The sequence below is a fragment of the Saccoglossus kowalevskii genome, chromosome 1 (genome assembly GCF_978046115.1).
Source record: "Saccoglossus kowalevskii chromosome 1, keSacKowa6.1, whole genome shotgun sequence".
Classification (NCBI taxonomy): domain Eukaryota; kingdom Metazoa; phylum Hemichordata; class Enteropneusta; family Harrimaniidae; genus Saccoglossus; species Saccoglossus kowalevskii.
In genome coordinates, this window is record NC_140641.1 from 35,648,539 (window position 1) to 35,664,099 (window position 15,561).

A 15,561-nucleotide genomic window follows, 5' to 3' on the forward strand; every position below is an offset into this window, starting at 1 on the left:
TCAGCACATCCCAGATATCCCAGATACTTGCCCCCTCCCAAAAAAACAGTACAGTTAGTCGTCCTTTATTGTGCCTAGCTTTGCTTTCAGACACTGAATCGAATTTCTCTGCATTATGCTTTTGATGAACATTCAGAGGTGAATTCTTTATGCTATACTGACCACCATCTCCATCAACAAAGTTATGGGCGCTGAATAAACGAGATTGAATACTATATCACGAGGGAAGTACATCAATTAACAGTCACTTTACTTTAGTCAGTAAATCTCATAAAGCATTTATAGATAGAAGTCCCAATGAACTTGATCACACACTTTCCAAATAGATTTGCTTGACGAATTGGTAACACACAGAAACATTTGTATATTTAATTGAATAACATATTCGCTAACAGTTGCTTTCACTTTTAAGTGAATCGTGTTGAATTTATTGTGAACACGAATGTATCGTTCTCGACAATTTGCCTACACAACGCAAAAACGAAATAATCTTATATTATAATATGAAAGTTTACAATAAGATACAAAAAAATATAAATTTACATTACATAAGTATATAATAGAAAGATGTATGCCTCTGAGTAATAGAGTTCTTCGTAGAGGATACACGTAAATCCAAGAGGTCATCTGGCATATAATTCTGAAATACAAAACATTAACATTAATTATTCAGAGATTCAATCCTGAAATAATGTCTAATTTAATAACACTGTCATACTCACAGCAGTTTAACTCATCAGAGTTATCGCCACAGTCATTGAAGTTATCGCAAACCCAGCTGGATGGAATGCAGTTACCTGCTGCGCACAGCATTCCTGGACAAATGTTGGCTAAAAAAAGAAATTGAGTAATATTTATTTCACCTTACAATGACCAGAATTTATACGAGTTTGAAACTGAAAAAAAATACATATGACGTGGTGTCTGTAGATCTGAACTCTCGATTGTTTGGGTATCAAATTTGTCGCTTAACAACAGACTGTTATTTGCATACATACCACAGTCCAATTCGTCACTTCCGTCACCGCAATCAGCCGCGCCGTCGCATATCCAGAATAGGTTTACACATGTATCATCATCGAGGCATTTGAAACCAGAACACGGACCTTGCAAGATATGAATTCGTTGATTCATTGATTGAATACATTATGATTGATTGATTAAGCATGTCTCATTCGTCTACAGATTAGTATATCTGCATTGAGTTCCTCCCATTTGTCAGTTTGCAATTGTAAATACACTGAATCATTGAGTGACTGGTCATTCATGAATATATGATTCGATAGTTGTTGCATTATTTATTAACGTGAATGAATTTTGTGAAAGTATGTTGGTTGTGTCTACTTTTCATATTGTACATTTCTGAATATTCATGATATTTTATCAATACTACCCACAACCGTCTTCGTCTTCAGCTGACGGACAGTCGTCGTACTGATCACACCTCCATGTCGCCACAATACATTGCCCATTATCACACTGGAAACCAGGATAGCAATCGGAAACAGGAATGTCTACATATAAACAAAATTACAATTTACAATTACAGATTACAAATACAGCTAAGTCTTATACAACGGGCACTGCCTTCTAATATATGTGTATATAACGGCAATTCTCAATAACATTAGTTAATGCAGTGTTATGCACTGTTTTTACAACTGTTCAGTTGCTATTTGCTTATTGGGGTTTTATTGAAATACAATGCGAATTATTTAAACAAACAATTGCTGTATTCATATATAATCACTTCATTAGGTTCTTAGTATTACTAGTTTAGATTAATAATAATACATGTAATATTTTAGCATATTTACATTTACAGTCGCTCTCGTCGCTTCCGTTATCGCAGTCCACTTTGCCGTCACAGAATTTGTCTGCGTCCACGCATATTCCATTTCCACAATGATAGTTTGGATAACAATCGCCTAGTGAACAATATAACAAATTGTCTTGTGGATTAGAACACATAAAATTAAAACACATTCATTTGAACATTTAAGGTAGAGATGCAGGTTCGTGGGCACTTGGCAGTTATTTTTTTGTTTTGCTTTGTATTATCCAAACAGTCTTGGGTATGATAAACCTGTTATAGCCATTTTAATTATGAGCGTTAGCAAACTTCTTACTGAGTGAATTGTTATGCAAATTTTAGTGCACATTATAAATAAATAAATTGCTCCTAGACGCTTTGACCTTTTATTTTGAAATTTTCACAAATGATTGACAATGTGTTTATCTTCAAAACGCTGTCGGGGCATTGTTTTTGGTTGAACAGTGTTACAACAATCGTACAGAAAACTAGCCTAGGTGTTAATTTATGCCTAAACTTGAAATAGTGAAATTTGAGCTGCTGCCCTGCAAAGTTGACAACTGGTAGACAGTTTTCAAGACGACACTTTCTTCATAGTAAACAGATGTATCCATACACCAATTTTGACAGGAAACAGAAGCATGGTTTAGAAGCTATATATTTAAATCACTTTTGACCAAAAAAGCACATTTTTGTGCATATTTCAAACTACAGTGTCCATAAAAAAAATCATACAATAAGCTCTTCGAAAATATATAGTTTTGTGGACAAGGGAGGTCATCTTGGTTTCCTAATTAACTAATTAAAATGCCTTTCAGGTAAATTGCATCTCTACCTTAATAACGGACATTCATGCACTTCGTACAAGGTAATGCTGATGTCCATAATTCAACAATATCATTAATCATTAACGTGCCAATATTTACAATTGAGTAAATCACATGATCCGCGTCATACAAATGCGCAGTGTTATGCTGATGATGTTACATCTTTGAACTCACAATGTATTTCATCTGTAGCGTCGTCACAGTCGTCATAAAAGTCACACTCAAATCGTTCCAAGATACATTTACCATTGTCACATGTAAAATCGGGCGTACACGGCACTAGAAATCATAAACAAATAATGACTTTTTTTAATCAGACATAATGCATATCGGTGCTTCTTCTAACATGTTGTCAAAGGCAATACATCTACATGTATTCAAATATAAAAACCATTAGGTAGGAATGTACTAGTATGTAAAGAAATACAAAATAATTCATACTTGCACGTTGGCAGAAATAATACTTTTCATAACTACAAACTATGTCGTTCCACGTCATGGACAGTCTACAGGGAAGCAATGACATAATCAGATATATATAGTTTATTTGATTGACAGTTATGAAACATTTAAGAAAATGATGCTGATTAGTAGGCATTTGGTTAGTACGCATTATGGCAGTGACTAGCTCAGTGAACATTATGTGCGAGTACAAATATTATTGTTTCTTTTCATATTCAGTCACGGCTTAAAACTGTTTCGGATCTTTGAGTGTTGTTGTTTTCAAACACTTGGTATAATCTACAATGTCGTTATGATAAAAAAATCATCGAAAATAAAATTTTACCATCTACCATTTAAAGAACATAGAATATTGATGTTCATTTCAAAACATAAACAGTTATATATCAGTTTTTAAATATATCCCAGTTTTGGGGAAAATATGATTTTACTACGAATCTACGCCTGATACTCATATCATATATATATATATAATTTTGTGCGACGGTTAGACTCAATAGACTATTCAGTAAATCAACCAACCAATCTATCAATCAATTGATCGATCATTAAATCAAACTGAATATGAAGTTCAATAGTTGACCATCATTCATGTGTGATTAGTTAAATAATAATAAGTAAATACCAATACCAATATCCTGTACCCTATCTAACACATTAATTTATGAAGCGTGTCGTCACATACTTCATAACAGCACAATGCTCAACACCGTAAGCATTGTTTGGTTCTCCAGTATGCCATGCATACGGCAATACAGCGGATCCATCTTCGAACACCCAGTCGCCATCGTTGGCTTTATCGTTTGCACCGATCCATGTTTCCTCTGTAAGTGTGTGAATAATTGGGTACACTTACTTGAAATGAAGTTTTCTTTGTGTATCTTACATACAAAACATTTACATTAACAATGTGGTTCAAATAAATGCTATTGTCTTAAATGCCATTGATTGAATCAACAGTTTATATAATTCTATAGTGTGGCATCGCATTCCGTAATAAGACTGAACACACCTGGTACATTCAAACGCCACAACAATCTGCTGTAATTGTCTAATTCATGCTGGTTAGGAAACATCGGTAGATGCATTCCAATGGCTGCACAGGCTGCAGCTGCATCATCCCACGAGAGTTTTCCCCACACTGCGGTTCCATACCGGTAAGTATCTAAAATAACACAAATTAAACAATATGTTTACTATCGTTCAGAGACCACATTTTCTAATACAAATATAAGAGTGCTTTTAATAATTATCATTATATAGATTGGGAAGATGCCCGTGATAATTTTTCCTATTATCATTATTATTTCACTATATTTATTCTATTTCATTATATCATTTGCACGTGAAATTAACTAATTGTTGTATGAGTATAGTTATACTAGACCAGACCTCTATGGAGTGCCTAGATAAAAAAACCAACGTGATAGATGGCACAAATTGGGTAATAACAACAACACTTGCTTCGGCTTGTGATTGATATTATCGGAGGTGAGAGGTGTTTCTTACTTCTACAGGACGTAAAGGGGCCACACGACGGCCATACAGCAGTCACATCACCATACCACGCCCAGTTGGAATTACCTTTGGGCCGTATCTCATAGCAGAAAAGGTCTTCTATCTCGCAGAGAGAGTTAGACAGATCCATAGTTACCTCTATAGAAGTAAAAGTCACTGTTTCCCCGGGTCCAAATTCTATGAAAGTGTTATCAAATACAGCCTTTCCCATCGTGGCACTCCCTGAATCGATGTCATAAGCAGTATATATGAAATCAAATAGATCCATCATATTGCCCGATAATCTGCCCGTGAACGAGTTGCCGGTTGTAAAGTTGGCCGTTCCTTTGCTGTAAGTGTGAACCACTCCCATGATGACGTCATGAGTCGTCGGTGATATAGAATGGGATATGATATCAATCACAGCTATATAATTAAACAAAAACCATAGTTAAGGAGGCGTCGTATGAAAGATATTAAAATATATGAGCACAGAGTTACCTTGTTTTTCAGAAATTAAATTTCATTGTAAGATTTTAGTAAATGCAATTATCTTACCGATGCAGTCCGGTACATACGTGCATGCCGTCTTGTTGCTATCGTTATCCCACCGCCATGTATCGTAGTCGGCAGAGGACACGGCTACACACAAGTATGGGTATTGGTGACACCCTACGTTATACAAGTCATATCCAGTTAATGTATGTATTTCGATGTCATCGATTACACATTCAGCGCAAACACCAACATTGCTGGGTGCAATCGCGGTGGCCGATGCCTCTGTGTACGACACGTTACCGCGTTCATCAGCCGCCAAGTAAACATGGAAGTCAAAAAGTGATGTTGTTTCACCGGAGAACATTCCTGTAGGCCACCCTAGGTTCATGGTAATGATAGCTGAAATCGGGAGATTCATTCCCATGGTTACGGGTCCAGGCATACTTTCCACACTAACTATACCGTTGATTTGATCTGGTAATTAAAACATAAATATTGTTGTGAAAACTAACCATTAGGAAGTGAATAGTATAAATGTATATACTGGGAACAAGGCAAGATACTATTCCGTGAATAATATCAAACAAGGAAGACGTAACATGTGTATGTGTTGTTTCAATAAACTAGAGCTCCTGCCAATTTTGATTTGATTTTTTGCGAATGTCATAGTGGTTTGTTTTCACTCAAATCATCTACTCACTTTGCAAATAAATACACACAATTACAGATGCAGTACATTAAAATCAAATCAAATATGGTTACAAAAGGTCGGCACCAAAGATGTAATTAGAATTACACTCACAATCGCAATGTTCCACCAAGCAGCAACCACTGTATATACTACCTTCGCTGTAAAACCAATTGCTACTTTCAGACGGATAAATGCGTACACATATATATACGAAGGACGAACAACTCATGTTGCTCAAATCGTATATGACTTTAAATGTAAATGTTGTCAAGGCATTCGGTTTGACCTCCACTGTTTGATAAGGTAATGTACTTGTGTTTTCTCTGGGCGAAAATGTCTGCCCGGGGTCGCTGTCCTTGAAGTAATACTCGCACAAGAACAAGTCATTTGGATCATCTTGAATGATTGCTGTGTTTAACCCAGTTTGTAAAGTTACATTTACCATTATTGGGTCGTATGATCCCATTGTGATGTCAAACCCTGTTGGTTCCAATGCACCGACTTGTATTTCCGTTGAATTAATTTGATCTATAAAATTAGAAGTACGTGTTTATTAATATTAACAATACAACTCAATGGACAACGGCAACCTATTTTACGTAACGTACGTTAAGTTGGTGACGATGGCGTAAAATTATGGTAGAAAATCCAATATTATTCACTCACTTCTACAAAAGTCGATCTTAGTACATCCCACTTCTGTTTGACCACGCCCGTCATTATTCCAAAACCAGCCAGCGCCGTTAGCGGGTGAAATGCCCGTGCAAAGGAAAGGGGTATCAACACACGACATACCATCTAGATTCCAATCCCGTATTAATAAACTTTGAATTATAAACGAGTTTTCTGGCGAGATAAATACAAGGCCATGTCCTAGCGGGATATCATGTCTTGCTAACTGCCTTGAACCAATCATATCAGGAGACAGGAACGCAACTATAGTCATGAGGGTATCCAGGTTATCCGATATTTCTGCAGTACCGTAGTCAGTATCAATAGTAATGTCAAGTATTATATTATTCACAATGCCCATAACTGTGATCACATCTCCATCGTATCCCCTAGGTTGTATATTACTTGGTGTAATCTGGCCTGCAATTATAGATTGGCGGTTTGTATTTAATGTTCTATATATATAATTATCCGTCAAGTATGAAACAGCCAATGGTATTGGTCAAAAACGATCACATTAAACTTAAATTGACATTACTTGCTTCTGATCTGATAACATCCAGGACGCTTAGATTATTCAGACGATAAAAGAATGTATGAAACCACAGTCCCTCTATCTATCTGTGATGAAACGTTTCTAAGCGTTTTTCCTCTGGAGACGAGTTTTAATTTTACCTGGCGTGGCTGATGACTGTAAACTACTAGTATTCTGTATCCCAGTGCATGTAGAAAAAATGTTTGATAATCTGCAAGCTAAAAAAACTACACTGTCAAACAGAACCGAGAACTATTGTCCTTATACTGTTTCTACTTCCAGAAATTCACTTAAAGTGCAACTAACTTAAACCAAATAACTTGTTATTTTCTAAAACCGCCAAGTTAGTATATTTCAGAGGCAGATGATAAGAGATCTGATAAAATAGTATTGCTCAACACCGAACACACAGAAAATAGTCGATTTCCTAATTGAACATACTAACTTTGCGGTTTTAGAAAACTTGATGTTAAATTAGAACACGTTGTACACCAATACCAAGATAAAACCAAGTCTTACTCAAACACTCGTCTACTGCTGAGCATGCCGTAATCTTGCTAACGGTATCCCAAATCCATCCCGCACCATCAGTCGGAGATATATCGACACATAAGAAATCCCAAATTTCACAACTTAACCCATTCAGGTCTATGTTTGCTGTTATGCCAGACAACGTGACAGGGCTGTTTGCCGCCGAAACAGTAATTTCTCCATTGTGTATGCGTGCAGACACCTTGTCAGTAATCTGACTATTCTCCGAGCTCATCAGGTATGCATGCATTTCGAAAAGCATATTGGCTTTCCCAGATATAGAATCACTTCCTGTTGCCACACTGATTACTACATCAACCTCTAACGTATGCACTGCTCCCATGACCACCTGGTTGTTCTCCCCGACATGAGAGGTACCATCTGAAATCAGAACAGATCCTGTGGAAAAAAAAGAAAATATAATTAAGACTAAGATATGGTACCAATAATACCGTGCACTGCCAGTTATTGAAACGCCACATTCTAATTGGTCAACCAGTACTACGTGTACAAGAAGATGAACGAGTTGTCTTATTAGACGGTAACAGGAGAGTGCTTGAGAACAGTGCACGAACATACGAATATGTTTACGAATATTAATCAAAATAATCAATGTTTTCCTACCTGTGTATGTATTGTTTAAACAACATACCTACCATGATTCTTGCATGTTGATAAATCCTGTTTATTTCAATCTAGAAAATTACTTGTCGCTATTTGTGGCCAATTGTTTTGAACGTCGTGAATGTTCTACGCGTATAAACTGAAATGGCGTTTACAACGCACTTAAAACACTGCCGATTTACTTTCTTCTCAAGCTACCACATTTATACTTTTCGGGTTATTTTGAGAAATAAAAGACTCCACGCTGCTCATATTCTTGATAACGGGGCACCGCTAGGAATGCGTTTCGCCTAATATTACCATGCTATTTATTTATTTCCTAATAAATTCTCTTTCATAATTATTATTGTCAGTCTAATCACCGTCCTTACAATGTAGGACTATCGAACATGACCTTAGTTTATTCATGGAGGTAAAAATAGACTCTCTACCTCCACGGTTTATTAAAACTATTCGTAAAATTGTCGTAGCAGCTTGCTTACTTAAAAATTCGCTGTTCCAGAGGCTGGTTATTATTAATAGTACTCTACTCATATTATCATGTTTTATCGAATTACAGAACAGTATATTAGTAACATTAAACTTAAATACATTATTCAATTTATAATTTTAGAAAATGATGCGATATCTTGACCACCGTAGAGTGATGATGAGTGATTAGTCTTATCACATTTCTTTCAAATGATATACACATTGTATTGTTGAATGTTGTAAATAATTATGCACCTAAATTTCGTAATAACATAGTGTTATGCTGTAATTTGCGAAAGACTGTGGGTGGAGTTGATGTCCAGTCGTGTCCAGCGCCCCCCAATCTATTTAGATAACAAAAAAATACAATCACAGTATGTAGTCGACACAATCCTCCCACAATAAAATAAGACATAAACTTACCTTTCCAGAGTACTGTAACAAAGATCAATATAAATATTCGTCAGAGTATAGTAAGTAAAATTCCGAACTACTTTATCGCACATTAAATTATGCCTTCGATACAAACACACAATACTGTATTGTTTTGAGCGTACTTCTGTGTACGTTTTTATATTGCATTTATTCGTTGTATTCTAGTATCGCGTAAAATGTGTTTACATAAGGATTATAGACCTTTTCTTCGACAACAAATCAAACTCACGTAGGTATAAGGTTCCTGCTATTGATGCTAGTAGAGCAAATAATGCCAGTGTCCCTAATATTACAACAGCCTTCTTCGAATGTCGTCTTTCATTCGTAATTACCTGTATTGAAATACAATATCCTGATGATATAATACTGATGATGTAAGAAATGTTTTGCAAGTTATTCACATTTTATGTATTTATTATTAGTGATAATCAACCATAGTTTTAATTTTCATACGTGAGGTACCTTAGGGTAGTTGTCTACTTTTTCAGCTTGTGGTTTTGAACTTAGGTAACTAGCTCTGGAATCAGCATTGTTCGCCGATATGTTAACCTCTCTCGGTGTAACTGTTCTGTCACCCTATGGAAGACGCATACTAAATAGTTATAAAGTAGCAATTACTCAGATCTACACTCACTCATATATAAGTGTTGGCAAATCAAGTGAGTACACTGAGATCTAATGTTTTGATGAAACCATAGACCTCTTTTCTAATGTCTATGATGAAACATATCATACCCTGGAGCTGGCACGTACTGAGTGGAATACAATGTTGTACTTAAACGGTATTATCGTTGCTATGGAGATGGGGAAATACATTTGTTTATTTGCGAAAAGTGATCACTTCCGTAATCATATGAACATACGTGAAATGGGATGCCAGTTTGTATACGCAGTGAAATTTAACACGTTACACTTATAGAACAAATTAAAAACTAACAACGATAAGTAAGAAATTGATAATATATATATAGAAATTACCCCCTTCCCAAATTGAAACTTGACAATATTCGTGAGATTACATATATAATGAAGCATACGTAGTTACAAGTCGTTGATGACATCATACATTGTTTTACTGACTCATGTTTATACTCGTATACAAAGTACTTACCTCGGTAGTATCCGTCCATTTGTTCATACTTGCGTGACGTCCACGGTAGGCAGAGTGGTGGCAGTTTGATATCAAGAAAAGTAATGTCTTGTGTACACAACTGATGACTACACCGTTATAACTACTTCCAAAGACAAATTTCACACCAGACTACTTTCCTTTTTTTGAATCCTCATTGTGTTTTAAGCTTATCCGTAGGTTGGGTGAAATTCTCACAATGGGCTTTCGAAAGAAGCCAACTTGCCTAGTGCGAAATGTATTTATAGCAGTGTAGTCGTCAGTTCTTTCTATTACTTACCTTGATATCATGGTTGCGCATGCATTGATGAATTAATTAGATGTGGTGTACAGAAAACCATAACATTACAGTGTTTCCATAAATATTCATTTCCTTTGTTTCAGTACTTTGGAAAGGCAATTTTGAATTTGGGAGGGGGGGGGGTAATTTCTGATCGTAATCGAAATAGATCACGGGACGCTGAACAAGACTGGACGCCGACTCCATCCACAATTAAAGGTCATGTATTACAAATTACAGCAGAATACAATGTTTTTAAGAAATTTAGATGTATATATACTTACAACATTAAAATACATCATTTTAAAAAAACCTGACAAGACTAACATTATTATTCTATGGTGATCATTCAATCATTTATTTAAGGTTAATGTTACTATACTTTTCTGTAATTAGATAATAGACGATAATGTTAAAGTTAAAAGCAGATGTGTTACTATGACAACCAACATCAATTACAGTGATTTTTTCATTGACTACCCACAAGTGGTGAGAACATTGATTAAACTAACAACAATATTAATTATGAAAGAGAGTTTATTTACGACGTACTGCACAATATTAGTTGTCTGAGTTAAATCATAACACCAGTGCATAATCTCGACCTCATGACTGTTTTTTCTCCCAGCATCGTGCCATGTAAAAAAACACAACAACAACACAAACAACAACAACAAGAACAACAACACAAACACAAAAGTTTCCAAAGAGTGAATAATTTTAAAATTGCTAAGTGACCATTCAATGTGCACCAGTCACATTAGCGCCTAATGTTGACAGTATTTTGTTCCGCGGTTCTCTTAAATAAGCTCACTAAAATTGGAGTTTAAGAGGAAGAGAAAGAATATCTGAACGATACCAGTAGGGTCCCATAGGCTCTAACTCTTAAATATGTCAAAATAATGACGAAATTTATGTTTATATTATATGAGCGGCTCGATAACACGCGCACATGAAAATCTGTTTCCTTCAGAAAAACAACAACCCTCTGGGACTTGTAGATAACAAATCGAATAATGTAAGTACGTTTTGTAATATCTTACATAATAGTTAATAAGAACGTTTATTCTTTTCAGTATTGGATCGTTACACCACGGCATAGATCATCAAATCAACAATACGTAAAATATGAAAGCATATTGCGTATAACATATTGAACAAGTGGTGCATAAGTTGGACTTCCTCACACTATATTATTCACAGACATCTGCATACTAGTATTATCTGTGAATCCGGAGTTAGGGGATCCGTTTTGAATTCCGTCATATACAATCATATCCCATGAACATGGAATATGTGATTGCAAGTACACATGCACCTATCAATGACAATGCCGCTTTTCTATATGTCACACAATGCAAAAAAGTACCTATGTACAAACTGTATTATTTCCCGTGAACGGTTAAACGTCGAGTGGTCTCCACAATCTCCATTCAATGATGCCATGGTCTGTTCTGCTATTTAAAAAAAACACCGTAAACATGAGATTCAATCGTGTCCAGATATGTCTGACTTTCAACCAATGTGGTCTCCATGTGTTGTATACAACGCACATAATTATAAAAATGCATTGTTTGTTTACACGGACATGTTGTATCTATACAAATTCAGTTTCATTGACTGATATCAGTGTGAAGGCTACCGAAGGTCACACAAAATAAGTGATCCTGTATTATCTGAAAGAACAGATAACTATACCACTATAAATATTTGAAAAAGAAGATTCAGCAATGGTTTCTAAATCATACAAATTTATGTGATATAAAACCCACAATACCATTGCAAATACTTCTATTAAAACCCCTATAAGAATTCAAAATGTCATTTGTGTTTTTCGGTTTACAATTTCACATAGTGTCATCCAACATTACACCAGTGTATCCACCACCGCGTGCATAGAATACATTTGTTTGTTGTTTCGTATTCAATCAAGAGAGCCCAACCAGAAATTTCTCCCAGTACATTATTTGTGTTTATTTCAAGTATACGATGGTATTCATTTGAAAATATACACATCTCAAATTCTCAAAAGCGCTACATCTATGAATACTTACTAAAACAGTCATTTCTATCGGTTATGACGACATTATTAACTGTCCGTGTATTTGAATGGGTACAATAAATACGTGTATAACGACATGGGTCTTCATCATCATTGAGAACGACGTGTTGCATGATGAGAGAAATATACATAAATTTCAAGGCACATGGCAAAGTGGTGATGTCAGTATTACATACGTATACACAGTGAAATCAGAGGGAGAAAGATATATGGACTTCAAGACAATTCATCATGAATTTAGAGAGAGAAATATATGAAATATACTAGAGGGCGCTGTCAAGTTGATAACATGTAGCTTTGTGAACCTCTCCTGATTTTTCCCTTTTAGGTTAGTTTATAGGTGAGTCTCATTATTTTTAGTACAACCTAATTATTTATTAGAGTTATTGTTAACTATGTACTAAATCTTAGATCTTAAATCTGTCATAATGGGGCCTGTTTGTGACTTTATTTTTTAACTTCCTGTTAGGAAGGGCTTTCATTGTTTGTGAGGATATAAGACAGTGCATTGTTTGTTTACCCTTTTTTATGTAGACTCTGGGTAGATTTAGCTTTTTTAGTTGTTATCAGTCATTTTTATAATTTTCTCTATTCTTGTTTTTATTTCCAATCCTATTTTTTACCATTTTACCATTATTTTTGACAGCTTTTGACTACTATATTTATTTTCACCACAGTCCTGTTTTACCTTTTGTTCTAGTCCAGCCTTGACTTTAAAACCTAATTATATAACATTTGACTTAAAACCTAATTATATAACTCTATATAACAGTGTCAAGGGTCAAGTTTTTGTTACAGTGTCACATCCTGTTACACTGTTACCATAATTTATCTGTATACTATGGCCTCAGGAAGTGATATTACCCCTCTAAGCAACCATTAAATAACTATGATCAGGTTAAAGATTTTCCGGATAAGTATATAGGTAGTGAAATAGATATAATTTTTAATAAATGTAGTGTTAGCATTAAATCATCTACAAATTTCAGGGATATTTGGATCCAGGCTTTCAAATCTGTTTACCGATTAGAATAGTTTAATTGTTGTATAAAAAAGAATGAGGGCAGTGAACAACTTTATCTAATTAACTCCGATAATAGCACTGTAACATTTAAGATATACAAGAATGGTACAGTTTTAATACAGGGCACTAATTACTTTAATTGGACTCTTAATGAAGGGAACATTTTCTTTCAAAAACTTAGTCAGTTATTATATATTAAATTGAAGGTAACACAACCTACAGTGTCATAATGATAGCTGAAAGACCTCAGCGTGTAAGACAGTCAAACTCACGTTATAAAGCAACAGATCTTGCTTTAGATATGACAGATGTGGACAGGAAATCAAAGAAAAATGAAGACAATACAAAGGAGAAGCTGAAAACAACTGCAAATACAGTAGCAAAAACTAGCAAGACCAACAGACACTCCAAAGAAAAACCTAGCAAGTCATGTAAAGATGAAGATATCATTCATACACCTTTTAAAATTGACACAAGAAGACCTACAGTAAAGGACGTTACCCCAAGCAGAATACTAGTTCACCACTTCGACAACAATCACATCTACCACAGTCTTCACTTCTTGATATCATCAGTCTTCTTGAACATATACAACAAACACAAGCATCAATGATGACAAATTTAGACTCAAAGATCACTGAAGGTTGTAACCAGATCCTTAAAAATCTGACATCACCAAATCATAGTAAATGTAATCACCATGATGTTACTGCTCTAGAAAAAGAAATTAAAACACAGAAACAGGAGATCAACAACTTTAGGGACACATTGAGGGGCAAAGAACAGAAAGAAGAACAATTACAAATGAAAGTAAACAGTCTCATTGTTGATAATATTACAAACATAATACAGTTATCACAAATGAAAGAAGACTTATCTAATAGGACAAATGTGATTAATAACCTCAGTGGTGAACTTGAAAAGAAGCATTTCAATTTCATCAAAGACAGATTTGATAAATTGCACACTTATTTAGATGATGCGTTAAAAAAAGGAAATGATACCACCTCATACCATTAATAACAGCAAACCTGCAATAACCATATATGAGTATGCTGATAATGAGAAAGGCTGGACAACAGTAGTCTCACATAGAAAAATGAGAAAGCAAAGATCAACAGATGAACCAATTCCAGCGACAGCTACACAAAAAAGGAGGCCTCCTTGTTCAGTACCACCTGTTTATAGTTCACCAAACAAGACTCACCACAGTTATATTCGCAACATCCCTAGGAGAGTTGAACATTTGATCTTGAGCGATTCCCAAACATCCAACACCAGAAATGCCAGATTAGCAAAAAATCAGATGGTATTAACCTATCGAGGAGCAACCATTAATTCAATGAGACAAGCTTTTCTTGAAAATGACATTCCACTTTCCATAAAGAGTCTCGCTATTAATATTGGTGGTAAAGACATGGATAATGGAAGCAGCATAGAAAAAATCATTGAAAGAGTTGATATATACTGTACAACAGAAACTACCAAATACCAAACTATTTCTATGTGATGTTACTATAAGAAGAGAAGTACTTGGAATAGGGAAACAATAGAATGTTATGAAGCAGTCAACAAAGCGATTGAAAGAGTGTGCAACAAGACCACCAGATTCACAGTGAGTATGTCAAACATTGCTCAGTCTCATCTAAGTAAAGATGGCATTCATGTGAGTAAATCAGTGGGTTCAATCATCCTTATTAACAACATCAAATCATCCATCATGAAGCATTTTAACCTTGAAGCCCGTCCAGAAAAAACTACATACATGTATAAACCATCATACACAATTTCAACTGACAGAACAGATGCCAGTTACTCGGCTATTGCTGCAACACATGGGAAACATTACAACTCCCAACAAGTTTGGAGAAAAAAAATGGTAATGATAATCTAATCTCCAGAGTGAAATTCATTGAAACTCGACTGCAATCACTGCAATCAGACTTGAAGCAATAATTATGAGTAGTACAACAAATTAAACACCAACTATTACAAATTGGTCAATTAAAC

At 35.1% G+C, this 15,561-nt stretch overlaps 1 protein-coding gene across 1 annotated transcript; it reads right to left on the bottom strand.

The window, feature by feature from the left end:
* Positions 1-231: 231 nt before the first annotated feature.
* On the bottom strand, positions 232-10,194 carry LOC144355681 (uncharacterized). Its single transcript, XM_085497700.1, has 18 exons — positions 10,168-10,194; positions 9,510-9,632; positions 9,286-9,388; positions 9,045-9,056; positions 7,515-7,925; positions 6,455-6,880; positions 5,900-6,316; positions 5,158-5,571; positions 4,612-5,025; positions 4,115-4,267; positions 3,788-3,926; positions 3,082-3,146; positions 2,815-2,919; positions 1,818-1,928; positions 1,398-1,514; positions 999-1,106; positions 723-830; positions 232-640 (listed from the first exon to the last, which is right to left on the bottom strand). Coding segments are annotated over exons 1-18 (3,255 nt in total). The 3' UTR covers positions 232-638.
* Between the last annotated feature and the right edge of the window lie 5,367 nt (positions 10,195-15,561).